Source organism: Vipera ursinii, assembly GCF_947247035.1.
Source record: "Vipera ursinii genome assembly, chromosome: 1".
Lineage (NCBI taxonomy): Eukaryota > Metazoa > Chordata > Lepidosauria > Squamata > Viperidae > Vipera > Vipera ursinii.
Genome location: NC_139512.1, coordinates 318,598,067 through 318,625,337, shown reverse-complemented (window position 1 = coordinate 318,625,337; position 27,271 = coordinate 318,598,067). Strand labels below are relative to the sequence as shown.

Genomic DNA, 27,271 nt, shown 5'->3' with positions numbered 1-27,271 from the left:
GGGAGCGCGGGAGCAACTCCCCCTCCCCCCCGAGGGATCCGAAGCGGAAACCGAGGCGCGAGGCACTTCTCGCTCGCCGGGGAAAGCTGCCGCGCGCGCCTTATAGCTGCTTGGCCGCCGCTGCCCGCAGCCCTTGCCGCTCTAGCCTCCGGGCTGGGCAGGCGAGCTCAGCCTCCGCCGCTGGGTGGAGCGGCACTTGGTGCGGAGAAGCGCTCGGTCCCTCACCTTCACTTTGCCGCCCGGCCATCGCAATAAGCAGCAGCGCGCCAGCCATGATTTGCGGACGGCCACACAGTCTCAGCAGCCTCGTCCTCTTCTTGTGCCTAGCCACCGGGCAAGAGTTGCAGGCTTCCCAGGTAAGGGCTGTGCCGGGGCGCTTCTCGGCTACGCGCGTCCCCTTAGGTGCCCTGTTTCCTACTAACTAGACATATATATACTGTACTGGCATACTTTGTTTTCTGCACTGGGTGCATGGAACTGTGAGAAGGGCCAAAGGGCCCCTTTCGCCCGCTTTTTTTTTCTTTTAAAGAATTTGAACCTGTCTCCTCTTTGACCTGTTCTTTGTCCTGTTGTTTGTTCGTTTGCTTGTTTTGGGTTTTTTTTTGTTCTGTTCTATTTTTTTTAGCCAAGGCAATTAGGCAAATGTAAAAAGTGACGCAGTGGCTCAGTGGGTTAGGACGAGTGAGCGCCTGTTACTGTCCCAGCTTCTGCCAACCTAGCAGTTCGAAAGCACGTAAAAATGCAAGTAGAAAAATAGGGACCACTACGGTGGGAAGGTAACACTGTTCCGTGCGCCTTTGGCATCTAGTCATGCCGGCCACATGACCACAGAGACAAGCGCTGGCTCTTCGGCTTTGAAACGGAGATGAGCACTGGCCCCTAGAGTCGGAAACGACTAGCACACATGTGCGGGGGAACCACCTTTACCTTTAAAAAGTGACTGGCTGGGTTACTTTTTAGTACAGCCTCACTTCAGGTCAAGCAGGAAAGGAGCCAGGTGCTTCCAGAGAAGAGGAGCCTTGCTCTAGCCCAGTGTTTCGCAACCTTGGCAGCTTTAACATGTATGGACTTCAACTCCCAAAATTTCCCAGCCAGCCAATAACAGAGTTGGAAGGGACCTTGGAGGTCTAATATTCCAAGCTTCTGCTCAAGCAGGAAGCCCTTTCATAAAAATCTCCCGTGTTGGAGCACCCACAACTTTTGGAGGCAACTCCTTCCGCTGATTAATTGTTCTGTCAGGAAATTTCTCCTTAGTTCTAAGTTGGTTCTCTCCTTGATTAGTTTCCATCCGTTGCTTCTTGTCTTGCCTTCAGGTGCTTTGGAGAATAGCTTGACTCCCGGTTCTTTGTGGCAACCCCTCAGATAACTGCTATTCATGTCACCCCAGTCCTGCTTTTTATTAAACTAGACATACCCAATTCCTGCAACCGTTCTTCATATGTTTTAGCCTCCAGTCCCCTAATCATCTTTGTTGCTCTTCTCTGTACTCTTTCTAGAGTCTCAACATATTTTTTACATCGTGGTGACCAAAGCTGGATACAGTATTCCAAGTGTGGCCTTACCAAGGCATTATAAAGTGGTACTAACACTTCACGTGATCTTGATTCTATCCCTCTGTTAATGCAGCCTAGCACTGTGTTGGCTTTTTTGGCAGCTGCAGCACACTGCTGGCTCATATTTCAATGACTGTCCACTAAGACTCCAAGTTCCCTCTCACAGTTACTACTATTGAGCAAGGTACCACTTATACTCTAGCTGTGCATTTAGTTTTTCCTGCCTAAATGTAGAACCTTATTTTTCTCACCATTGAATTTCATTTTGTTAGATAGCGCCCAGTGTTCAAATCTGTCAAGATCCCTTTGTATGTTGAACCAATCTTCTGGAATGTTGGCTATTCCTGCCAGCTTGGTGTTGTATGCAAATCTGATGAGTTCCTCTTGTAGCCCCTCATCTAAATCATTGATGAAGATATTTTCATCATGATGAAGGTATTTTTAAGTTCTGAGTGAGGTCCTTTAAGAAGGGCACAAAAAGGAAATGATAGAAGATGCAATGTAAAAGAGCAAGTCATAAATTTGATCAATAAATATTGATACAGTCATTTTTATTTATCAGGGAAAATATGAAAAGTAGCCTTGCCATCACAGATATCTTAGTTCCATGAATGCTAGCCAAGAGGAAGAAATGTGTGCAGCTCCAGACATGTTGGGTTTACAATTACTTTCACATCCAAATTGCTATTATCAGGCTGCTAATTGCAAGAGAAATTGTAGTTTTTGTACATTACTTGTTCATTATATATCTGTAATCCCTTGTTAGACTAGCAAATAAATTCAAATTTTGCTCAAATACCTAAACAAACCACATATTTAGTTATTTCAAATCACCTTGTTGGTATACTAAAAGCAAGTTATTCAGTATAACAAAGTTTACTGTGTTTAAGTACTATCACAACAGTTTAAGTTAAACAGAATCCTTTCACAAAAAGATTATTATAAGGATATACAGCTTGACTTGTCTTTCTTGGGGTCTGCTGCATACCATACACAATAAGCATCTTGGACAGGAAAAAGCTTCATTAACTATTTCTCAAGCCTGGCATAAATGTAATCCTGCAATTTTTAAAAAGAAAAGTTGCATATAATGTCTGATTCTAGTTCCCAATATTAGCACTGACTTTGAGTAATGATAAAACTAATTCACAAAAAATCCTTTTTATAGCATCTTTATCTGTTTCTTGCTACTACATCACTTTACACAAGCTCATGAATGCCTGGATGTAGTTGTGTGCACATATGAATATATTTGTTGAGTGATTAACATGCAGAAATAGATCTATGCACTGTTATTGTAGATGGAAGGGTAGAACTACAAGTTAAGATGCGATTAGGAGTATCGGTACAGAGATAACATTTCTATGCCATAGTTATCATTGGTTTGAGAACAATGCAGCCTCTTAACATGAAAAGCCTTTCTTGGCTGCTTTCTCTGCACATATCTCAAGGCCAAAATACACAGGAATGTACATCTCGGTCCAGAAACAGAAATGCAAAGTTGTGCAATGATAGTAGCTGTTCAGTAGAACTCAGCCTTATGTCCTTGCATTTAATTGGCTGGACAGCCATTGATGACAAGTTTCCTCAAATGTCACTCAAAAATGCTTTGAATTTTCCTGCTGATCATTATGACATCCAAAGAAGAAGTAATTCCAATAATAAGAATAATAAGAATAATAACAATAATAACGATGATGATGATGTCCAATCTCTTCTTAAAAACTTCCAGTGTTGGAGCATTCACAGCTTCTGGAGGCAGGTTGTTCCACTCATTAATTGTTCTAACTGTCAGGAAAGTCTGCTCACTCATATCCATTCCTGTTTCTTCAGGAGTCAGTAGATCCTGATTTTGACCTGAACTGTCCAGAGAGTTCTATCAAAGGTTCAGTTTCTGGTTGTCCTACTCCTTTTTTCAGGAGTCAGTACAATGGCAGCTTCTCCAGCCTGATCTCCACTGTAGACTGCAACTCCTAGAATTCTCCTTTTGCATTTTACTGGCTCCGCAGCAGAAAATTCTGGGACTCATCTCAACACAGCTGGAGAGTGCACCAGATTGAGACAGGCTGCCTTAAGACACATAATTTGAGGACAAGATAGTTCCAAGGATCTATTATTATCTGTCTGGAATATTAATGACTCAAGTAGAAAGCTAACAAAACTTTATTTGCTATATATAGAAATTACAGTTGTACCTTGTCTATCCTATTGCTTCTTGGCAGTTTCAGCTAGAACAAATTATAATCTGTTATATAATGCCAGAGAAATTGTGCAGAATAGGGACTGATTCTGTGGTGAAACAAATTTCCATGGACCAGGGGAGAATGGTTTTGCACGCTACTTAGATCCTGCACATGCACAGATGAACTTCACACACTTTTATGGCCCAGTTCCTAATGCGTCACGGGCCAGTACAAAAAATTGGGGTTGGGGACCCCTGATGTAGGATATGTACAAAGACACTTCAAATGTATAAGGGAAATGTGGACAAGAAGGGACATTTTATCATGCTTGGTGGACATGTAAGCAAGCTAGGAAATTTTGAATTCAAATATATATTAATTTAGAGGATTTTAAAAGTTGCTCTATAACTAAGACCAGAAGTCTGACTGGGCAGAGTCTAATGTGGAGGAATCAGGCGGTCTTGAGCACGTTATCTGGAATGAGTTCGACCCTGTTTCCCCTGATGATGTGGACAGGATCATGGGGAGACTGAGCACCACCACCTGTTTGTTGGATCCGTGTCCCTCCTGGCTAGCTTATGCGGCTCGGGAGGGAACACGAGGCTGGTTCCATGCAGTAATAACTGCTTCCTTGAAGGAGGGTGTCTTTCCTGCCGCCTTGAAGGAGGCAGTGGTGAGACCCCTTCTCAAGAAGCCTGCTTTGGACCCGGCTGTTTTAAACAACTACCGTCCAGTCTCCAACCTTCGCTTTCTGGCGAAGGTTGTTGAGAGTGTGGTGGCGCATCAGCTCCCTCTGTTCCTGGAGGAAACTGATTATCTGGACCCGTACCAATCGGGCTTCAGGCCCGGACACAGCACGGAGACGGCATTGGTCGCGCTGGTGAATGATCTCTGGAGGGCTAGGGACAGGGGTTGCTCCTCTGTCCTGGTCCTATTAGATCTCTCAGCGGCGTTCGATACCATCGACCATGGTATCTTACTGCGGCGTCTCAGGGGGCTGGGAGTGGGAGGCACCGTTTTACGGTGGTTCTCCTCCTACCTCCAGGGCCGCTCGCAGTCGGTGTTGACAGGAGGGCAGAGATCCGCCCCGAGGTCTCTCATTTGTGGAGTCCCTCAGGGGTCGGTTCTCTCGCCTCTCCTGTTCAACATCTATATGAAGCCGCTGGGCGAGATCATTCGTGGTTTTGGGGTGGGGTATCATCAGTACGCTGATGATACCCAACTTTTTCTTTCCACCCCGAACCAACCCAGTGATGCCCTCTCCGTGATGTCCCGATGCCTGGAGGCGGTTCAGGTCTGGATGGGGAGAAACAGGCTTCGTCTCAATCCCGCCAAGACTGAGTGGCTGTGCATATCGGCATCTCGGGTTAACCAAGTTATTCCATCCTTAATGATGGGGGGTGAGGTGTTACCCCCCCGTCGATAGGGCTCGCAACTTGGGCGTCCTCCTGGATTCACGGCTCAATTTTGAAGACCATATAGGAGCCGTGACCAGGGGGGCTTTTGCCCAGGTTCGCCTGGTGCGCCAGTTGCGTCCCTATCTGGACCGAGACGCCCTACGCACAGTTACTCATGCGCTTGTGACCTCCCGTTTGGACTACTGTAACGCTCTCTACATGGGGCTGCCCTTGAAGACCACTCGGAGGCTTCAACTGGTGCAGAATGCGGCCGCGCGAGTTGTAATGGGGGTTTCCCGATACTCCCATGTAACACCTCTACTCCGTGAGCTGCATTGGCTTCCGGTTGCCCTCCGGGTGAAATTCAAGGTGCTGGTTATCACCTATAAAGCCCTACATGGCCTGGGTCCGGGATATCTGAGGGAACACCTGCTGCCGGCATCAAATGCCCTTCGCCCAGTGCGCTCCCACAGGGAGGGTCTGCTCAGGGTCCCGCCGGTAAGAGACTGCCGGCGGGTGACACCCAGGGATAGGGCCTTCTCGGTGGGAGCGCCTGCCCTCTGGAACCAGCTGCCGGTGGAGCTGAGAACTGCCCCCGACCTTCGATCATTCCGCCGGGGCCTGAAGACCTGGCTCTTCGAGCTCTCGGGCCCAGACTGAGGAGGAATTTTTAATTTGGGGTTCTCTTTAACTGACTACAGGGTTAATTTAATATTTTTTAATTTGGTTCTTAATTTTTGTATTCTGGATTTTTAATTCCCTGTAAACCGCCCTGAGTCCTCAGGGAATAGGGCGGTATATAAATATAACTAAATAAATAAATAAATAAATAAATAAAGTCTTCCTCTTGAGGCAAATAGTTGGAAAAAAAAGTAATAGAACTTTGTTTTTTGTATATGGTAACTGCAGCCAGATTATTGGATGCACAAGGATAGAAAGATCTTCTATGGAGGAACAGTTGGTGCAGAGGATGGGACTTACTGAGAGGGCCAAACTAATTTCTTTGATTAAAGACAATCTATATTTATTGATGACTGGAATCTCCTTGTGAATATCTATATTTATTGATGACTGGAAAATCCTTGTGAATATGCATAAAAGAGAAAAATTAGCTTACAGTTTGTGGTTTCGATAATTAGACAGGATAGAATATAGAAATAAGACAGTCATGAACTTTAGAGAAAGAGATAAATTTATAATTGTACTTATAACAGCTACGAACAAGATTGGAAGCTACTTCTTTGCATCTGTTTTTCTATTACTTTTTCTTTCATTCTTGTACTTTGAGTTTTCTAATTTTTTTCTTGCTTACTTTATATTAATGGTTTTTACTTTGTTTTTAAAACTTTTAATAAAATCATTTTATAAAATTAAAATCTAATATCGGGTAGAGCCAAACTATTAAATAGCAGTGATAAACAATATTATAAAACATTCATGTCCATAGCAGCATTATGCATATTCTTTTAACACAATAATTTACACATTAGTGAGTACATTGTTTTGTGTGTGTTCATTAAGAAATGTCTGATATTATTTTTTTCAGGTTGATATCATTGTTCAATTATGATTTTCCTAAAATGGTATTGGGCAACTTGTTCTACTTGCAAGAAATTAACAGGCTACTTTTTGTCTCTTTAAGGAAATGCAGGATATAATCTGGAGAAAACATTGGAATACATCATTTTCAATATACATCAAATGTTATGATTTGCGAATGTAACATGTTTATATCAGTGGTGGGATTCAGCGGGTTCACACCAGCAGAACCGGTAGCTAATTTTTTGTTGCCCAGGCCCAGAATGGACTTCCAGAAGCAGCATCAACACAGAGAATCGGCTATTCACATATTTGAATCCCACCACTGGTTTATATGCATCAATCTGTAATTTCTTTCTTTTCCATAGAACTGCCTGACAAAACAGCAACTCCTGGCTACTATCCGCCAAATGCAGCAGTTTCTCAAAGGCCAGGAAACACGATTTGTTGAGGGACTACGCATCATGAAACACCGACTCACAACTCTGCAGAACACTGTGACTAAAGCCATCCCAGACCCTCAAACTGGTAAAAAAGAATACAGAGCTTCAGAGGAGGGGGAAGGAACCTTGTCCAGGTTGAGCTCATGGACCAAAATGAAATTGTAGGATAAGAAGGACACTCTTGGCATCTTACAGTATATCCATGACTCATGCTTTCCTAAAAACAGCCACCTCACTCTTTGGCTGGCTACACAAAACACAAAAATATAGTTAGCTAATGTGTGGGTTGGTTGGAAAATCAGATAATGTTTATGGTTCAGCAAGTTACATAAATCAAGGCAAATTAATTCTGGATTAGTATGGGATATAATTGCAACTTTTTACTTTTTATAATAATAGTTCAGAAGACAGTGCCCAGTCCTCTACTCAGCCTTCTCACTGGCTGTGCTGGCTAGGCAGTACAATTAAACATGTCTGAAAAGTGTCATATTGGACAGTGCTGCATTATAATAATTTTGGACTTGCTGTCAAAATCTTCTTTGTGAGATCTCCACGTGCATGGAAACATATTATAGAAGAAACAAGGGATCTAAATAACTAATCCAAAAGAATTCGAGGTAGGTCACTTTTGACAAGTGACACTACTCTCCTGCTTTACTGTAAGCTTTGCTCACGGATACAGATAGGTAGCCATAGGAAGAGAAGATCATTTGGTTCCTGAAACAATATCAGTCTGTCCAGAGATATCTCAGAACGTTCTTCAAAGGCATTTCTCAGTCATATGAGATTATACAAAGCCACATTCTTCTGAAAGCAACAGTGTATAATGCTGCAGTGTCTATTTTTTTGCCCTTATATGCCGAGTAAGGGAAAAAACCTTTCACCCACAAATCCATTCCTGCACAAGTAGCATACTACTGGAACCCCCCACAGAGCATGCAAAATGAACCTTTTCAGTGATATAGTCCCACAATTAGAATAGTTGTCACCCACAAAAGTAACCAACATGCTTCCTCCAAAACAACTGTAACATGGCAAGAGCTAGTAGCTATCCACCAGCCATTCCTTTTTAAGACAGCCATTTTATCCTTCAGTGTAGGGCAAACAATAGTGCCAGATGTACCTTTGACCACTGTCAGGAGCATAGGACTTCTCACTGAACCCTCAATGGAGTCTTTCAAGCAGCAGAAATATTCCGAAATCTGAGAAAACCTCTATCTCTATCCACACACAATATTTACACTCCTGGTTAATTGATTTATTCCAGATTTCTTCAATGTCCAATGAGGACAACCTATATAGATCTGTAATGTGCGATATCAACTTCCAATATTCCCTGGACAGCACAGTCATGGAAGGGCACTCAGGGTGGAGAAGGTATATTTATTGAGTTAATCCAATCTTACAAGTTACGCAAAACTCTCAACCACCACAGACAAATCTCTTGACCTAAGTGCGCACAACACACAGGGCTAAAATGTGATTGTTTATTTCAGAGATGGATATATCATGTAAATTCATGCATTATATAGAGATTGTGAAGCATCCAAACTAATGCTCTGAAATAGGCTTAATATAATTGTAAAAAAAACAAAATGCTCTCTTCCCCCCAAAAAACCTTTTATCAAGATTTTTATCACACAAATGCAAAAGAGTAATTTCAAATATGTTATTTCTATTATCTATAATTTACAAAATAATTGGATTATTTCCAGCTAACTATGATGTTTGGAAATTATGAGTTGAATGTTTCTGGGGGATGCATAGTTTAATCTGTTCATAATTGAATTATGCAATGTTTTAATGAAATGGACAATTTGAGCATTCCTAAATTAATCAATTTACAGTAAATGGATGAGATCAGGAAGGCATGGTATAACTTGTGAGAAAGGTGATGTTTGAGTTGTGTTTTAAGATTACCAAGTCTCGTGTACACGCACGTGGTTAGAGAAGGTCTCTGAATGGTTGTCTTATTCCTTCTGAGGCCTACTAACTATCAGTCTGTTGCCAAACTCTGCTTGCAGTATTTTGTTCTACATTGGAAGCTCCGGTGAATGGCAAAAAATTTGGCACAAAGAATTTGGTGGATCATGAAGTCCATTTTACCTGTGATCCTGGATTTCGGCTTATTGGTTCCAGTTCTCGAGTGTGTCAGCCAAATGGCAGCTGGACTGGAAAAGTTCCACACTGCAAAGGTACTGCCTTACTATTTCTTGGCTGGGGCACAGAAACATCCCATCTATTTGTCAGAACAAATTTCTACATGTGTAACTAGTAGAATGCCATCATAGTTATCGTGCCTATATAAAAAGTTGACCTAGAGGAATATGCTAAATGGAGATCAACTAAAATATAATATTCAAACTGCATGGACACAACTGATGCGACACTTTACACATTCTTATGTTAATAGTAGCCTGGTGGGGGGAACCTGATCACTCTGCAGCTTTAGTGGGATATCAGAGAACAGGAGGGTTGAGTTTAAGAGGGGAAAATTAGAATTAATTATTGTAATTTCAGAATAAAGAATAGCTTAGTGGCATCGTTGGAAGCATCCTGAAAAAGCTGATCCAACAACATACATTGCAATGAACTACTAATCCATATATCCCCCTGGGTAGTTCTATTAGTTTATTCTTTCATTCTGGCAACACTGTTCACCTTTAACCATTGTTTTTTCCCAGATCCTATAGCCCACCAGCTAGAAGATCCATGTACTATTTCACCCTAACTTGTATAAATTACACTCTCTCGTGCCTGAATTACACAAGTATTAGGTTTGAACACAATCTGCTTCATCCCAAAACATGGCTTGAAATGGCAAGTAATTATGAGTGAAAAAAGACGCTTGCTAAATAAGGCTATTATAACTGCTGTAGGTGCTTTTGCCAGTCTAATCTAATAACAGACATAAATGCATTGATAATTATATCTTGGGATACCGCTTATTTAAATAAATTAGCATTATATAAAAATCTAGAGCTATAATTACAAAATTCCAGATCAGCAATTTCTCATTAATGTATGTTTATACTTAAAGCCTACGATTCTGTTTCTGGTCTTTCCCTTATGTAGTCAAGGGAAATAAAATGCTATAAGCTTGGGTTTCTAGATTTCTTTTTCTTTCTTTCTTTCCTTGCTCCTTAGCTTTTGACAAACGGCTATTACCCAGATGAAGGTTTTCCCCCCTTTCTTTTGTTCCCGAGCCAGAAAAAAGTAACTGTCTCTCAGATTGCCAATAAAATGCAGATGAAAAGGGGATACTGAGTTTTTAGAACGGTATTAAAATGTTCTTTGAAACCCCTGGAATCTGGTGGTTTTTTTTTAATCAAATCTTTTTAAAATGCGCACAAAAGCAAATCAAGCTTCACAACAAAAATGAAGGAAGCATTCTAAGTCAAGCGAAACAATATTGGGTATTTTTGGCAGGTGCATAATAGGAAGGAAGAGGGAGCAAGTCTTAGAATGTAATTGTCAGGAATCTTCTGAGGTGCTACCCAACGGCCTTTCTCACAGGGATGCTTTTTTTCCCCTTGGAATGCTTTTCGCTACAACCTTCAGGCTGATTTGTTTTATTTTTAATTTTTATTTTAATTCCATTTATATCCCGCCCTTCTCCGAAGACTCGGGGCTTCTTACAAGCTTAGCAGTAGCCTTCATTCTATGTATATGCCTGCTTATTAGGGCTTTCACACACACACCCCAAGCGGCATTATTACAAAGTCAGCTTAATTGCCCCCAACAATCTGGGTCCTCATTTGACCTACCTCGGAAGGATGGAAGGCTGAGTCAACCTTGAGCCTGGTGGGACTCGAACCTGCACTAATTGCAGGCAGCTGGTGTTACTTAAGGAGGCATTAGCCCACTCCTCCACCAAGGCTCCATTTGGGCTCTTTTTGAGTCAATCTTTTTCTCTGCCACCTTCTCCTCCCACAGCAAATTTGGTCCAGTTTTATTTTGTGTGGAGCTACAGAATCCTGAGCTTCTTTGCATAATCTTCTTCCAATGTTCCCTTAGGTTAGAACAATACAGATAAAAAGACTTTTCTATTATTGGAAATTTTCCCTTCCCATCAGCCTAGAAAAGCTTTTGCTCCTCTATCTTAAAAATGGCATCACCTCTGAACAAAATGGACGAATTTGGAGAATTCTGAGCGTTTGGGAAAATACAAAAATTCTTAGGAAAAAAATCCAGGTGGGAAGGTACAGATTTGTTTGGTTGCTTGCTTTACATTTTTTCCCCAGATGAAAATATTTTTTAAGTGCAAAATGTACATGGTCAGAAAAATAGGCCCTGTCTAGCACCTCAAAAGAATAAAACTAAAGAAAACTAAGAATAAAGGTGAAGGGAAAGGGGAAAAACCATTACAGGCTTCCATTTTCTAAAGTTATTTTTTTATAATGACCATGGGAACTGAAATTGCTTTCAGACAAGAAAGAAGGAAGAGCCAGATGCAGCCAGCTTTTCCATTTAGATGACAGAATGATCCTGCTTAGGGTCCCATCCAAAGTTAATCCGCATATCTTCCACTTGTCTCAGAATGCTATTGGACTCTTCCCCCCCCACACACACACACAAACACAAATGCTGGAAAAGAATGATTGGAATCGCAAATGGGAGTTGAAATAGAAAGGCATTCCCCAATGCACAGTTTTGAGTAAAGTCCCTCTTCTGTCCTTTGAAATGCAGTTTTTCCCTTCCTTTGGTCTGAAGCACTATCCTAGTGTAAAGGGTGTGTCAGGTTAAGGATGGATGATGATGAACTTGCATATGCATCCATATATGTGCCCAGTGTGATGGAAGAGGAGGAGGAATTACCTTGCCTTTTGTTGTTGTTGTTTTGCTCTATTTTGTTTAAAGTTTCACACGCTCCTTCTTAGCGAGATTAAATTTTTCAGGCCCCTGCACACTGTCTGCGTAGCCCAGGCTGTTTGTTTAAAGGAATTCCTGTCTCATTGTGTAAAATGCTAATGCACCATTGAACCTGTGCCTAAGCTACTGTGAGAAGGCTGCTTGCACAGCCCTCCATTGTGGCTGAAAATATGGAAATGTTGCCTTTAAACAGATGTGACCCACTGTGTTAGCCTCTTATTTCTATTCAGAAGCGAGGAACGAATGAAGACAGTGCTCCATATAATCTACATAGAATCTTTTTTTCACACTGACTCTTGGGTTATGCAAAAGGGGGTTGGCAGCTGGTTTGTGGGCAAGAAATGTTGCTTTTGAAACCACCTTAAAACATTTCTTATACTACAGCCCTCAGTACCTGCTTTCCCAGGGAGCCAGATGAAAATCTCAGCTCAGTGAAAGTTTCAAGGGTATGTGTGGAACAAGAGGGGGTAGTGATTATTCAACAATCACTCAATAATTCAACTCATGGTTGAGGATCTCTGATTACTTAGTATATTCTAATAATAATAGTTGGCTTTTGGCAGATGCAAAGCTACAGCTATCCTACAAAGGCCTGTTTCCTAAGAAATTCCATACCACACTGATTATTTCAATGCATAACAAATTCAGGAAAGATGAAAGGTGGATCAATAGGAATGGAGGAGCTGTCTGGCTTGTTCCTTCACAGAAAGAAATTCTGTGGGTCTTTGCTCCTTCTTGTAAGGTAGTGCCTTCAAAAACTAAATGTGGAGTTTTCAATGCTCATCTCTTTCCTGCAAAATGAGCAATGATATCTGCAGTTGTGTTATGGTTCTGAAGATCTTTCAGTCCATTAGAAAAATGCCGCTATTATGGAGATGATCCTTGATCCCACTTACAATCTCAAGAGACTGGTTGAAGGTTCCACTTTGACTGATGCCCACAGGACATGATTGTGGATTATAAACTGAGTGCAAGGGCCTGTCTTAGCAGAATGAGCTGGAGATTCCCTCTCTTCCATGTAACAGAATTAGCCTTGATCATTTTGAGGTAAAGTCGTAAATATTGCCATTTAAAGCACAGAAACCTCTGTGAATCTTTGAAGATCTAGAATGATTCCTCAGTGAAGAGAAAGGATACAATTTCCCATTCTTGCCAAAATTGGTGGAACATTCATTCTACTGAAGAATATAAGAAGTGCAAGTTCCCAAAATTACACCTCACTCCTTCATCTTTTATGAATTTGTTCAAATGCACTTGCGTAAAAGCCAATACAGGAACTACATTATCACTTCATATCAAGTGATTTTGCTTGTGTCATCCAAGGACAAGTGATTGTTTTCTGTAGGCAACATTTTGCATGCTTACACAATGCATCTTATGAACTGAAAGAAGCAAATTTTCTAAGTATGTAATATCCTTCTTTAACCAGATATTAGTCTGTGCACAAATCATCAGTGCCAGAATGGAGGAACATGTACAGAGACAGGTGACCAGGTTCAATGCATTTGTTCACAGGGATGGACCGGCCCCAACTGCCAGTATCAAACCCAGACAGGTTTGTATTTTGCTGCCTGGGGGGTGGGGGGTGGGGGAGGAGCAATGGTTAAGGATGGTGGAATGGAAATGTCTCAATCCTTCATTCTTTTGTGTGTCAGGGAAGATGCATAGTATGTGGCAAACAATGGTTAGCTCAAGTCATAATTAGCTGTTTAAATTAGGGTTTGTTGCAGTTTTCTCAATTTTTGCAAAAGATGGAACAAGTGCATGGTTCCAAGAAACTGAATGTATTTTAGAAGGAAAAAACCCACTCTTTGCATAAATATGAAAACAATTATAAAGTGGGGGGAAAGGAAAAAATCGTATAGAGACTACCGTATTTTTCCGTGTATAAGACGCTATTTTTTCCTACAAACATCCTGTTCAGAAATCAGGTGCATCTTATACAAGTGCAGCGTCTTATACACAGAAAAATAATGATAACCTCCACAGCCCAGGGCATGCCTGTGTGGGTTGCCATGCTGCCTGGTGCAGATGTCAAGCCCCTGTTGGCTTGCCACTAACGGGAGGGGGCAGGGGGCAAGATTGTCACCCAGCCAAACTTCTGGATTTGCCAGCTCAGCTGTTCGGCTGATCGGTGCAGAGAAACATGCATGCCAGAGTGTCTTATACAAGGGTGTGTCTCATAGACAGAAAAATACAGTATGTCAAGAGGAGGAACAGCTTTTATGAGTTGCATTTATATCCCATATTTCCTCAAGACAGCCAAGATAGGGCGTTTTCTTCTCCTGTTTTTCTCTACAACAAGGTAAGCTGATTTGAGAATGACTGGTCCAATTTCCCCCAGCAAGATTTCACCATGGCCTTCCCAGTGTTAGTCCAGCACCTTAACCGCTACACCACATTGGACCTGATTCTTAGGTTTCCTTTTTAAAAAAATTTATTGAAGAATTTTACACAATAAAAAAGAGCGCAGATTTAAGAAAGAGAAAAAATAGTGAATAATGGGAAAAGGAAAAGAAAAAAAAATTCAGCAATAAGTATATAAAATGAGAGCAAACCCTATTACCCAATAATACTGATGATATTACCTAGTTTGGTAATAAAATGTCCCAGAAAACCACCAAATTCAGAGAGCACTAAGGACCCCACAGGTCAAACCTGAGCTACAAAGATTTTCCTCTGTCAGTAATTTCTTCCTACTCATTTTTCAGTACCTCCAGCTTGGAGCATAATAAATGACCCAGCTTTCAATCGCAAGCCACGCTGTGCCCAGTTAGATCGAATGCAACATTGCAGCTGTGAAGCGGGCTTCCATATGAGTGGCACTACAGAAAACAGTATTTGCCAGGGTAAGAGATAAATGGAGCGATACATCTGAACAGAAAAAGCGATGAGCTCTTGTTCCCGCTTCCAGATCAATCTAGCCCCAGTTTCAACATCAAAATGTACTATTGGTGGAACTAGTATTTCATGTCTTGTATTTCACACCTTGAGGTAGTCCCGACCAGGAAACCAACATCATTACAGACACAACATGTCATTTGGATTGTTAACATCAGGGCCTGGTTGCTTTTGCAATTTCCATTTACTTAGTTTTGCTCCAATTTTTAAAAGCAGTAGCTAATGGCTAAATCATGGCTACACTTATCTCTCCTCCCCACCATACACATCAAGACAAATTTATTTTAAATATACATATATATATATAAATCCAACTTTGTACATGTATTTAAAACAATATAAATTGCACATCTTTGCTATCAGTAGCAGTTATATTCTAGAAACACTGGCTAAGCCCAGCCATGCAATGATGCATTTTGTTCCTGCAGGAATGTCATGTCAGTTTCTTTCCTGGCAGATGTGAATGAATGTGAAATTTACAAGCTGGAGGGAGCCCCTCGTCTCTGTATGCATGCTTGCATCAACACTCCTGGCTCATACCGCTGTTCCTGCCCCCCTGGATACAAGCTGTTCAACGATGGGAAAAACTGTGAAGGTGAGAGAGATTTCCTTTTACTAAACATGGAACAAATGGCATTTTATAGAAGCTACGTAACTTTTCTTCCCAAATGTAGGCTTCAAGCAGCATGTCATGTCACAAACATGAAACATGTGGGCTGGAATTTGCACACATAGCTTATCATCATTGGCTTATTTTGCTTTGGTGTAAAACCTGTGATACGACTTTTATTACAGCGGCTTGCAAATCATCCTTTATAGTTTAACATTTCATAGGATCCAAGTTAGTACAGGTAATCTTTGATTCATGACCCCAACTGAACCCAAAATCTCCATTGCTAAGCAAAGCAGTTAAGTGAGTTTTACCCCATTTTATGACCTTTTTTGCCACAGTTGTTAAGCAAATCATTGCAGTTGTTAAGTGAATCAAGTTTCCCCACATTGACTTTGCTGGTTGGAAGCCAGTTGGGAAGGTTGAAAAGAGTTATCAAATAACCCCAGGACATTGCAGCTGTCATAAATACATGCCAGTTGTCACGTGCCTGAATTTTGATCACATGATCATGAGGATGCTGCAATGGTCATAAGTGTGAGAATTGGTCACAGCTCATTTTTTTCAGTGTCATTGTAACTTCAAATGGTCACTGAACCAATGGCTGTAAGTCGAGGACTACTTTTAATGGCTTGTTGAAAAAATCCTAACTAAATTAAACTTGATATGTTTGTAGGAACCCTGTGCCTGTACTTTGGCTTTAACCAATGTGACCATCTCAGTCTACCCAAACACACTCCTAAGAGCCTCTTTCCCCATAGATGCTGCTTTCTTTACTAAATGATGTAGCAATGTTCATCTATTCCCAGGAGCTACTAAGCCTCTCACAGTAAACCCATTAACCTTTGCTGGGATCTTATTTTTCTTCCCAGTGACGCTTGCGCTACTGCAGCCATTCCTTTTTTCCTTGTCTTTTGTAGTCTTTGTACAATAGCCACTTTCCCCACAGCTGTAACAATTATGGATCTTTCTGGCCTCCCAAGGCCTTCCTGTAAGTTGGGTAGAAGCTAAAGGCTGCTTTAGTTCCTAAATTCTAGAGCAGGTTTTCTTATTCTCCTCTCTCCTTCTGCATCTTCCCTTCCAATATCCTCGTGACTTTTGTGCTGTGCTTGTAAGCTAGTTCAATTGCCCTTTGACTTGACTCCGAGTTGTGTCCTTGCACCCAAGATGTTAATTTCATAGGAAGTATTTGTAGAAAGTACTTTGACTACTATAAGCTTTCAAAGCCTTTCCTGTTAAAACATGGGACTAGTCTGGTCACCCATACACTTTCAGGCCAGTTACTCTCTTTTGAACATGATTAAAGAGGCTTCTGTTTTTTTCTTCCTCTGCCAACTTGGGGATTTTAATGTCTTTGGGACTACCTCCACTCTCTATAGGTTTTACTACTTTAGAGTTGAGCCTCTTCTAGTGACTATATCCCTTTAAGCAGGTCTATCAGACCCCTTAACTCTCTTTTCTTGTCTCTTTCACTCCTTTCCCAGTCCAGTCTGTCTTTCCTTTCTTTCTCCCTCTAAAGCGTCTCCTTTTTAAATGAATCCCAGCATTTCCTCTGCTGCTGCCTTATCAGTTCTATGATATTGGCCCTAGTATCTGTGCCTCCTCCCGTTTCAGGCTGGTCTACCCTTTGCTTTAGCTTTAGCATAGGTCTAGGGTGGACAGCTGTCTCTGCCAAAATAGTAGCCTCTTCTAAGGGAGAATGTGTCCCTTCTGCCTTTTCCATGTCTGTTTATTTGGTGTAGGCTCTGGTAAGAGGCTTGGTTTCTGCAGCCAGGATGCTGGTTAATTCTTACAAAGTTTGAGCTCAGCAAGGGCCAATACTTTTCCCTTTGCAGCCCTCTGTATTAGCCAGAGTTGATTTTTTTCACAGAAGTGTTTAGAACCCCTTGAGTCTAAGCCACCACCACTTGTGGGCTTACCACCTTGTGTTAATATCCCACTTTTTTATGAATATCCTACCTTTTGGATATCCCTCCGCTACAATCACTTTATCACAGGTTCTTATCCCTATACCCAAATTGGTGGGCTCCAAAATCCAAGAGACAATACAACAACACAGGTGCCTGGCAACACACATACACAAGCTCACTACTCCTCTCCTTTCTCTTCTACTACACCTTCTACTGTTCCAGATACTATTCTAAGTAAGTCCCACTGCTGGAGAGAAGTAGCTTTTTCTATCTGCTTTAGGTTGCTTCACAAACAAACACCTCCTTCCCTCTCTTCTAAACACTAGGAAATGCCTCTCTGCTCAGCTTTTATAAGCAACAGCTGCCGAGATGGCTAGGGAGAGAGCTTAAAGAGACAGGACTACAGCAGCACAGCTTCTGGCCATTTTATATGCAGCCCGCTGTCTCACAGTGTTGATGCCTAAATCGGATATAAACCATATTAAGAGTGAGAGGAGGGTTGCAACCCCCATAAAACTTTTAATCACACTAATACCTCTACCATCTTGACTTTCCATGATCATAGTTTGCAGTCACTCCTGCATTCCTGTATTTTGATGTGGATTTGATGCCTAGTTAAAATGCAACAGTCTGGTCACCAGATTTCCCACAGATAAGACCATTTGTGATGCATAGTGTGAAAGACTAGCCTTGAACGCTGACAGAAGAATTCCTCCAAACAAAGTATTTGTTGTATTTCGGGTAAGGTATGCAAGAAGGTATGGCAATGAAGAGCCAAGAGCTGTCTCGGCCTCAAGAGGGACATTGTACCATGAAGTGTGTGCTCTGTTATCCTGGGCTGTAGTGGTAAATTAACTTCAAATGATGATAGAAATGAGTTAATCTTAGTTTCTTTGATTCAGTTTCTTCTTTTAAATGAGTTTTAGAAGAATGGCCTGAATTTAACCAGCTTTAAAGTTCTTAACAATCACTTGAGAAAAACATTTTAATCTATATGCTCCTTCCTTGGTCAAGCATTTTTACAGTAGAAACAAAAAGTGTTGAGAGGAAACAGAAATGGACACAAATTGCTAAAAACTGAATTGTGATATGAGTTCTGGCAGAGAAGTACCTTCAGTTTATGGTAAAGCAGAGTTAGCTTGAGAGATCAGTAAAATGGCCCACCAGGTAGAAAAAGTGAAGAAGGGAAGATTCTTCCCCTTTTACTATAATACTGTACAAGTGCTTGAAATCATCTCTTAGAATTATACTATAAAAGATTCAGGACGGATAAAAGAAATATGCCTACATGTATAATAAAATTGTGCATGCTTTGAAAATTGATTGAGAAGTGCTTTGGATTTCATAATAAGGGAGACTATGGGAGGTTAAAAAAGTCAGGATGCCATCTGTGGCCACACAAAGACCCACTCTCTTTTTTTTTACATCATGTATGTGACATATGTACAAAAGGGGCTGGGCTACCATCCTGATTTTGATGCCCCTGCTCCACGTAAGTCTGAATGTAGCATCTTTCTTTTTATTAAAGTTTCCAGCACCATCTTTATTTCTGAAAATACCTTGAATTCCCAGCCATTCTCAAAATATAAAATGGTGGATGGTCACAGCATGATGAGCCTTGGTGGAGCAGTGGGCTAATGCCTCCTTAAGTAACACCAGCTGCCCGCAATTAATGCAGGTTCACATCCCACCAGGCTCAAGGTTGACTCAGCCTTCCATCCTTCCGAGGTAGGTAAAATGAGGACCCAGATTGTTGGGGGCAATAAGCTGACTTTGTAATAATGCCGCTTGGGGGGGGGGGCTGAAAGCCCTAATAAGCAGGCATATACATAGAATGAAGGCTACTGCTAAGAGTCTTCGGAGAAGGGCGGGATATAAATGGGATTAAAATAAAATAAAAATGAGATGGAACAATATTCATTTTCTCATAAACAAATAATACAAATGACTGCTGACATCTTAAAGAATGGCAGTTACAGGACTCGTTTCTTCTGCATATCTAAGTGCTTTGTGGTTGCTATATCCACCCTTCTGAACATGCAAGCAAGCCTTCCAAGGGAATCCACTGGGGGGAGGGGAGAGTAAAATTGTTCACTTGGAACCTGTGACTGTGCAATGGAAGCTCCACCTACTTTTTGTACGTATCGACACATAAAAAAACAGAAATTTAACCACATCACTTGATGCTTTTGTCCTCTCTGAAGTTGCCCCTAAGCCACTACCCATGCTCCTTAACCTGCATGATTATCACTTTAGATGAAGATTCCCTGTGATAAGCTCTTAAAAGACCAAATGTGTTTGCCAGCTTAACACTGGGATTCTCTGCTATACAAATAGGTTAATAAGAAAGTAATCATACCCGGCTGCCTCCTGCTGCATTTTTCCATTACTTAAAGTTATTTCTATTCTTACAAAACTATGTATTTCTTATGTAATGCTAAAATGTTTTAGCTTCAATATAAAACTAAAATGCACAAATGCAACTGGTATGCATTTCGCTCCTAAAATCTTGGATATAGCCCCACAGACGCCCAAAGGTAGTCTAAATCAGAGAGGGGGAAAATATAAATGAATAATTGGTGAGAAACCCTATTAGTTATATTGAATTTAGTTTTAATTTTGCTCACACTGACTCTTCTATGGACTGCAGCCCCTGGCACTTCATTCACAGGCCAAGTACAGCCTTGATCTGGAAAAAGCGATGCTACAGATAGAGTAGATTTCAAGGGGTTTCCAGCAATGCTCAGATAAAATCCATAGAAGTCAAATAAAATGAGGTAACAAGTACAGTTAAAAGCAATACTACCTGAAGTATGCAGCTCAAAAAAATAGAAAAATGCCATGAGGTCTAAAGTTACCCAAGGTGATTCTGAATTCTCTGACCTGCATTAGAGCTGGTGATGTGATGAACAACTAGGTCATTTAACTGTCATAAAACCTTACTTGAGTATTAGTCTTGTGCTCAAAAGGGGATGCATGAGAATGGAATGGACTGCCTCAGGAAGTAGTGAGATTATCTTCACTGGATGGTGTGGGGAAGTCTGATACTCTGTACTGAAGAGGGGAGAGGAAACGAGGGTAGCTACTTGTCCAAACACACAGAACATGCTCTTGTTTAGGTATGGCAATGGAAATTCTGGCAGCAAATTCTCAGCCATAGTCCACTAGCAGGTCATATATTTGACTTCTATGGATTTACATCCAAAAGCTCTCAGGCTTAGTCTTTGGCAGCTCCATATAGGACAGTGCAAGAATTCTGCCTGGAATCCAGCCTGTCAATATGGACTCTATTGAAATTGATGGACTGTTAATTTGACTCTGTATAAGGCAGCTTCTGTGTTTCTGTTTGAATTGACTGACTGCCAATCTCAATCTCCTCTGTCACTCATTCTTCTGTTTACCTTGCAGATATAGATGAATGTGCACTCTCATTGCACAGCTGCACTAGGGAAACAGCATGCATTAACATCGGAGGAAGCTTTCAGTGTGTCAAGCCAGAGTGTCCCCAGACTGGTGGAAATGTCAGCTATGTGAAAACATCACCCTTGTAAGTAACATCAACCTCCCACCAAAAAGGCCTGGTGGTGCAGTGGTTAGAATGCAGTATTGCAAGCAAACTCTGCCCACAGCCAGTAGTTTGATCCTTACCGGCTCAAGGTTGTCTCAGCTTTCCATCCTTCTGAGATCAGTAAAATGAGGACCCAGATTGCTGGGGGCAATATGCTGACATTTCTAAACCAGTCAGAGAGTGCAAAGCACTAAGGAACGGTATATAAGTCTCAGTGCTATTACTATTGCTATAACAAGAAATGAGCTTTCCCCAACATGATGCCTTTCAGATGAATTAGATTACAACTCCAGTTGTTCTCAACCACTGATGGGCAGGCTATGGGAAAAGTGCTTCCACAGTAGAAATCTGTATTAAGCCTTTTTTTAAAAAAGCATATATTTTCTGTAAAAACTGGCTACTATTATAAAAATACAACTATCATATGCCCTCCTCCTGTTAATTAATTCAAAAAACCATTATTAAGCAGTGGCTTTTAAATGGTGACTAACCACTTGAAGCTTCTCCAATGGTTCACTTCTGACTGAAGATTTACCATGAAACTGTTATCATTTATAATTTCCAATGTGATTTCACATCCTCATAGGTGTGTATTTTTGAGTTTTGTGGATACATTTGGCATTTTTAAAGTGTCACAAAGTAGTTCTCATGCCCAGTGCTTTTTTTTGTAAAAGAAAAAGGTGCCGGAACTCACACATGTCATACAACCCACCTTGCCTACCCTACAAGGTTCCATCCAAAAAAGGTGCTGGAACTCCATTCTGGTCGTTCTATGAGAAAAAAAGCCCTGCTCATGCCTAAGTAGATAATAAGAAAAAGCTGCCATTTATCCCACTTTTAAAAGATATTATTTGATTTCACTTTCAGCACTCTTCTGACATTTGTCAGGGCTACAGTTCCTTGAATTAGAAGCTTCATCCTAATTCATTTCTTTTCTTTTTTTGAAATGTTTTAATGATTTTTAACAATTACAATCTTTAGTGCTTAGTAAACAACGTGTTGTCTGGTTTCACATCAGTGATGGGATTCAGCCGGTTCGCACCACTTCGGCAGAACCGGTAGCTAATTTTTTGTTGTCCAGGACCAGAACGGACTTCTGGAAGTGGCATCCACATAGAGAACTGGTTGTTCACATATTTGAATCCCACCACTGGTTCACATATTTAACATTAACTTCTTCAATATAAATCTGCACAATCCAGGATTTTTCCCTTGATCTTCCTTTCTTCCCCCATATTTTTTTTCCATTTTCCCCTCGTTACAGAGTTACAATTCTTGCTACTGTTGATGCACACAAATATTTCCCATCTGGTCAGTAAGATTACTTGCCGTGTCTTCTTTGATATGTGGCCAAAACATATCATGCCTTAATGAGTTATCCTAACCAAGTGGAGAAAATGCAGCTTTGTTTAAGTTTTGACAGCATTCTTGGTAAAAACCAGCTAATGTGAAATACCGTCAAGCTTCATTGATTTTGATGCAAGAAACTAACCTTATGATTCAGCTACTTGCTTTGGCATCAGTTGGATTTAAAATAACTTCATTTTCTTCTTTTAATTTAATACATCTGGATAAGTCACTGCTACCTTAGAAAATCTTCTTTGTGTAACAAGAATTCAGATTTAATGTAATATTGTAGAGGTTGTATTAGATTATTTTAGATCATTTTATTCTGCTCTACTGAAAGAAATCTATGATGTTTTAGATGGAGCCAGAGAAGAGGACAAATGTTAGGGAGATGTGTAGTACCCCAGCAACCATACTTCATGAAAGATCTTCCAAATTTAGAACTACTGCACAAAAGAGGTTATTGGAGAGAATTTTTCTGTCCCCACTGCTATATTCTCAGTAAAATTGGACAGCTTCCTAATTCTAGATAGGACATTGTGTTCCTTTCGGATAAATACAAAGTTTATCCAATCACTGGTACCCGTGGATCCTTAAAGGACGGGCACAATTATATGTTCAAATTCTACCCAAATATATCTTTTTTATTCCTGTCTCAATATTTTAATCTGGTATTGCTGTGATTCCACAGATGGAAATGGTTTTGCACACATACATTCCTTTGCTAGATCAGAAATCTTGTAAACAGAGCCTGCTTTTATGCCGGTTAATCCAAAAATGTAACATCTGGCACAAGTATATTCCCTATTTGCAAAGATCCACATAAAGAGGACTGCATTTCTGTTTTGATAATAAGGGGAAACATTATCCCCATTTATTTCTAATGACTACCAAAATGCAATGCCCAGTTGTAATAAGACCTTTCATATATCAATCTATTATAAAACTATCGGCTCCCCAAATGTATCTCTAAAGGAATATGAAAACTCTCAAGTGCTACAGAACTCACCATCAAACAAAGTTATATGAAAAGAAAGGGATAAGGAAGAAGCAGAAAAAGTTAAAATTGTAATTCTTGAACTTTCCTGCTTCTTTTCTATTGCTCACTCTTATGTCCATTTGGCAGTCCTAATAAAAGCAGGGCTTTTTTTCTCATAGAACGCTCAGAACGGAGTTCCGGCACCTTTTTTGGATAGAACCTTGTAGGGTAGGCAAGGCGGGTTGTATGACACATGTGAGTTCCGGCGCCTTTTTCTTTTACAAAAAAAGCACTGAATAAAAGTATAAGAGAACCAATCTGGATAGTGATTAAGGCACTGGCTTAGAAACCAGGAGACATGAGTTCTAGTCCTGCCTTTGATATAAAGCCAGTTGGGTGACCTTGGGCCAGTCACTCTCTCTCCACCCTAGGAAGAAAGCAGTGGCAAACTACTTCTGATATCTTGCTAAGAAAACTTCAGAGACTAGTCCAGGTAGCCACCAGGAGTGAATAATGATTTGAAGGTATCATCTACTAAAAAAAATTGAGAGCCAGTCACAAATCCAGAGTCAGTCACTAAGCCAGAACCAAGAGACTGTGAGTTCTAGTCCTGCTTTAGGCATGAAAACAGTTGGGTGACCTTGGGCTGGTCATTCTCTCTTAGCCCTAAGAAAGAGGCAATGGCAAATCACTTCGCAAATGTCTATGGATATCTGGGAACTAAACAAGCTTCTTGCATGGAAAGCAAAATGTCTTCAAGCAAAACAAAGAACGTCCTGTTGCCTTTTGAAAGAACTTTTGGGGTCCTTCCCATATCTTGCCAAGAAAACTGCAGAGATATGTCCTGGCAGTCACCAGGAATCCAAACTAACTGTAAGGCACCATAGTAATAACAACAATAACAACAACTACTACTACTACTTAGTAAGCTGCTGCAAGAAGTTCGCACAGACTGACTACAAGCAATCAGCAACAAAGGAGCATTGGAAGATCTGCAATACATACCATAAAATAGTAGGACCATAAAATGGAGAAAGTCATATAAAATGAAAAAGCTCTGGGACTTTAGAATTCAAACAGACAGGCACCTGCCATATAACACCCCAGATTTAACAATTGTCAATAAGAAAGACAAAAAAGTCTGGATAGTGGACGTGGCAGTACCTAGAGACAGCAGAACAGGAAAAAAGAAAAGAACTGAAGAAAATAACAAAACACAAAGACCTACAAGTAGAAATAGAACAACTATGGCAAAAGTAAGCAAAGGTAGTGCCAATAGTGATAGGCACCTCATGTGCAATCCCAAAACAGCTGGAGCACCACTTGAACACCATTGGCATTAACAAATTCACCATCAGTCAATTTCAAAAGGCAACTTTACTTAGAACAGCTTACATCCTGAGGCGATATCTATAACATCATCAAACATCCACATCTGCCTATCCCAGGTCCTTGAAAAGGACTCAACAGGTAGTGCCAAATCCAGTCCAAACATCCAGCAGACTATGCAACAAATAATGATAATGATGATGATGATGATAATGATAATGATAATGGCATTATCGAAGTATACATTTTGAATAATTCTTTTTAACCATTATGATATTTCTGATCCAAATTCTGTTTACTTTTCTTTCCTTCATAGTCAATGTGAACGGAATCCATGTCCCATGGACAGCAGATCATGCCATCAAGCCCCCAAAACGATCTCCTTTCATTATCTCCCACTGCCATCCAATCTTGCCACTCCCACTCCTCTCTTCCGCATGGCAACTGCTTCGGCTCCTGGACGGCCTGGTCCTGACAGCTTGCGGTTTGGGATTATAGGAGGAAACAGCCGAGGACATTTTGTGATGCAACGCTCAGACAGACAGACTGGAGAACTCATGCTGGTACAAAGGCTAGAAGGGCCTCAGACCATAACAGTGGAGGTGGAGATGTCTGAGTACCTGGACCGCACCTTCCAAGCTAAACATGTTTCCAAAATTACCATCTTTGTATCAGTTTATGAGTTTTAAAAGAGGTTGGTTCAACTTTTCATCAAGAACCTTTCTTTGGTTTCACCAGTGGCTCCCATGTCAAAGACTCCAGAACTAAGAATGGCATCAAGCATGACTTGGCTTTCTCACGAGAATTAACATCGTCCACTTCTTTTCAGCATTGCTGGCATGTAGTCTTTCTGCTTCTATCCTAGCACACTTTTAGATGACCCGAAGCCCTTGAAAGTAGGTGAGAATAGCAGTGTAACCTACCACCAATTATTGTTGCTCCAGCCACACTTTGTACCCCATCTAGCTTCAACCTGTTCTTTGTGAGCCAATGCAGCATATTGTTCATATATAGTAGACAGCCAGACCTTAACAAGGCTACCTGCATTCCAGAAGACTCTAAGGAAGAATGAATATAGTATCCCTCTGTGGACAATGTACCTAAGCAACAGTATTATCACAGTTAAAGATGTCATTCCTAGTTTGTAACATTGCTATATAATGCTAAATGTTGATTTGCTTGGAAAACAGATGCCTATCAATGGATAAATGATGGAGGTAAATCTGATTTTTATCAGACTTCTTTCCTAATAAATGCATGTTGAACTAGAGCAGCATTTATCAACCTTGGCAACTTTAAGATGTCGGGACTTCAATGTCCAAAATTGCCCAGCCAGTATCTTAAAGTTATCCAGATTGTGAAATAGTAGACTAGGTTGTATATTTCCCTAACAGAAGTGTTGTACTTCAGGATCATAATGTTTGGAAGAAATTAATATCTGCCCCAAATTCAATGCTATACTCCAGAACTCAAATGGAAAGTTTCCATTTCTATCTCTGAAAGAACAACTTTCAGCAAGGTTGTGAAAATACCAGTTTTTCAGCCTGGATGATTGTATTTCATTTAATGCCATTTAATATTATAGCATTACAGAAAGTAATATTTTACACTATTTTTGCAATCTAGTAACATTAATTTAGCATGAGTTTTACTTTTGTTTGTTACCCAAGAAAATTAGCAGTATAAGAACGTGTATGTGACTCCTTCAGAAATTTGATTCTGCTCTACTATAATGAAAATATTATTTCCTTTCAAATATTTTCTTTGGGCAAAAAAATGTAGGGCAAAAGGCACTTATTAAACACATTTTTTTGTATTTTTCCATGAATGTTTTAGATGTTCTTTTTATCTTTAGATATATCTCTTGGAATTTGATCACAGAAACCTATCTATTCAGTCAAATTTGTTTGTATATTTAGTCTCCAGGCTAGCTTTTTGGTGCATAAATAAAAAAGATTCTCTATAACTACCAATAACAATTTCAGTAAACTTTAGGTAAAGGTAAAGGTTCCCCCGCACATGTGTGCTAGTCGTTTCTGACTCTAGGGGCCGGTGCTCATCTCCGTTTCAAAGCCAAGGACGTCTCTGTGGTAGAGGTCTGTAAATATATAAAGTCATATAAATATATAATCATTCAAGTTACAATTGAAATAGAAGGCTGCTGAAAATAAAATCACAAGAGAGCTACCAGTGACAACTAGATGGGAAAGCAAATCGGGGCCAACAATACAAAAATGTTTTTTTTTTTAAAAAAAAGATTGATGTTAGTTCTAACTAACATCTAATTCCTTTATGGAAAGCTATCTCAAGACATTTACCTCACTGAAGTGACTAAGGCATTGGCTAAGAAGCCTGAACTGGAAGTCCACAAAAGTGAGGGAAACTGAATGCTCCCAAGCTTCCACACAACAATGGTTCCCATCACAGTCTAAACCAAATCTTACAAAGGGGCCACCATTTCTCAAGGGAATGGCTTAAGACAGTGATCTAGCTGATTTCCTACTACAAGTCAAATTCTGATACCATATGCCTGCGTGTGTTTGTATGACACAAAAAGGCAAAGTGAGTTCCCTCTATGTGTGTATGGCCATGAAATGAGGATTCAGCAGAGAATGGGTACATAAATCCTTGAACACAAAG

The 27,271-nt window shown here is 40.5% G+C and overlaps 1 protein-coding gene across 1 annotated transcript; it reads left to right on the top strand.

The window, feature by feature from the left end:
- On the top strand, window positions 1-25,722 carry FBLN7 (fibulin 7). Its single transcript, XM_083354026.1, has 8 exons — window positions 1-356; window positions 7,041-7,200; window positions 9,140-9,310; window positions 13,417-13,542; window positions 14,699-14,836; window positions 15,346-15,483; window positions 20,817-20,955; window positions 24,948-25,722. The coding sequence occupies exons 1-8, from the start codon at window positions 273-275 to the stop codon at window positions 25,318-25,320; spliced, it is 1,329 nt and encodes a 442-aa protein (XP_083210152.1). The 5' UTR covers window positions 1-272; the 3' UTR covers window positions 25,321-25,722.
- Window positions 25,723-27,271: the final 1,549 nt, after the last annotated feature.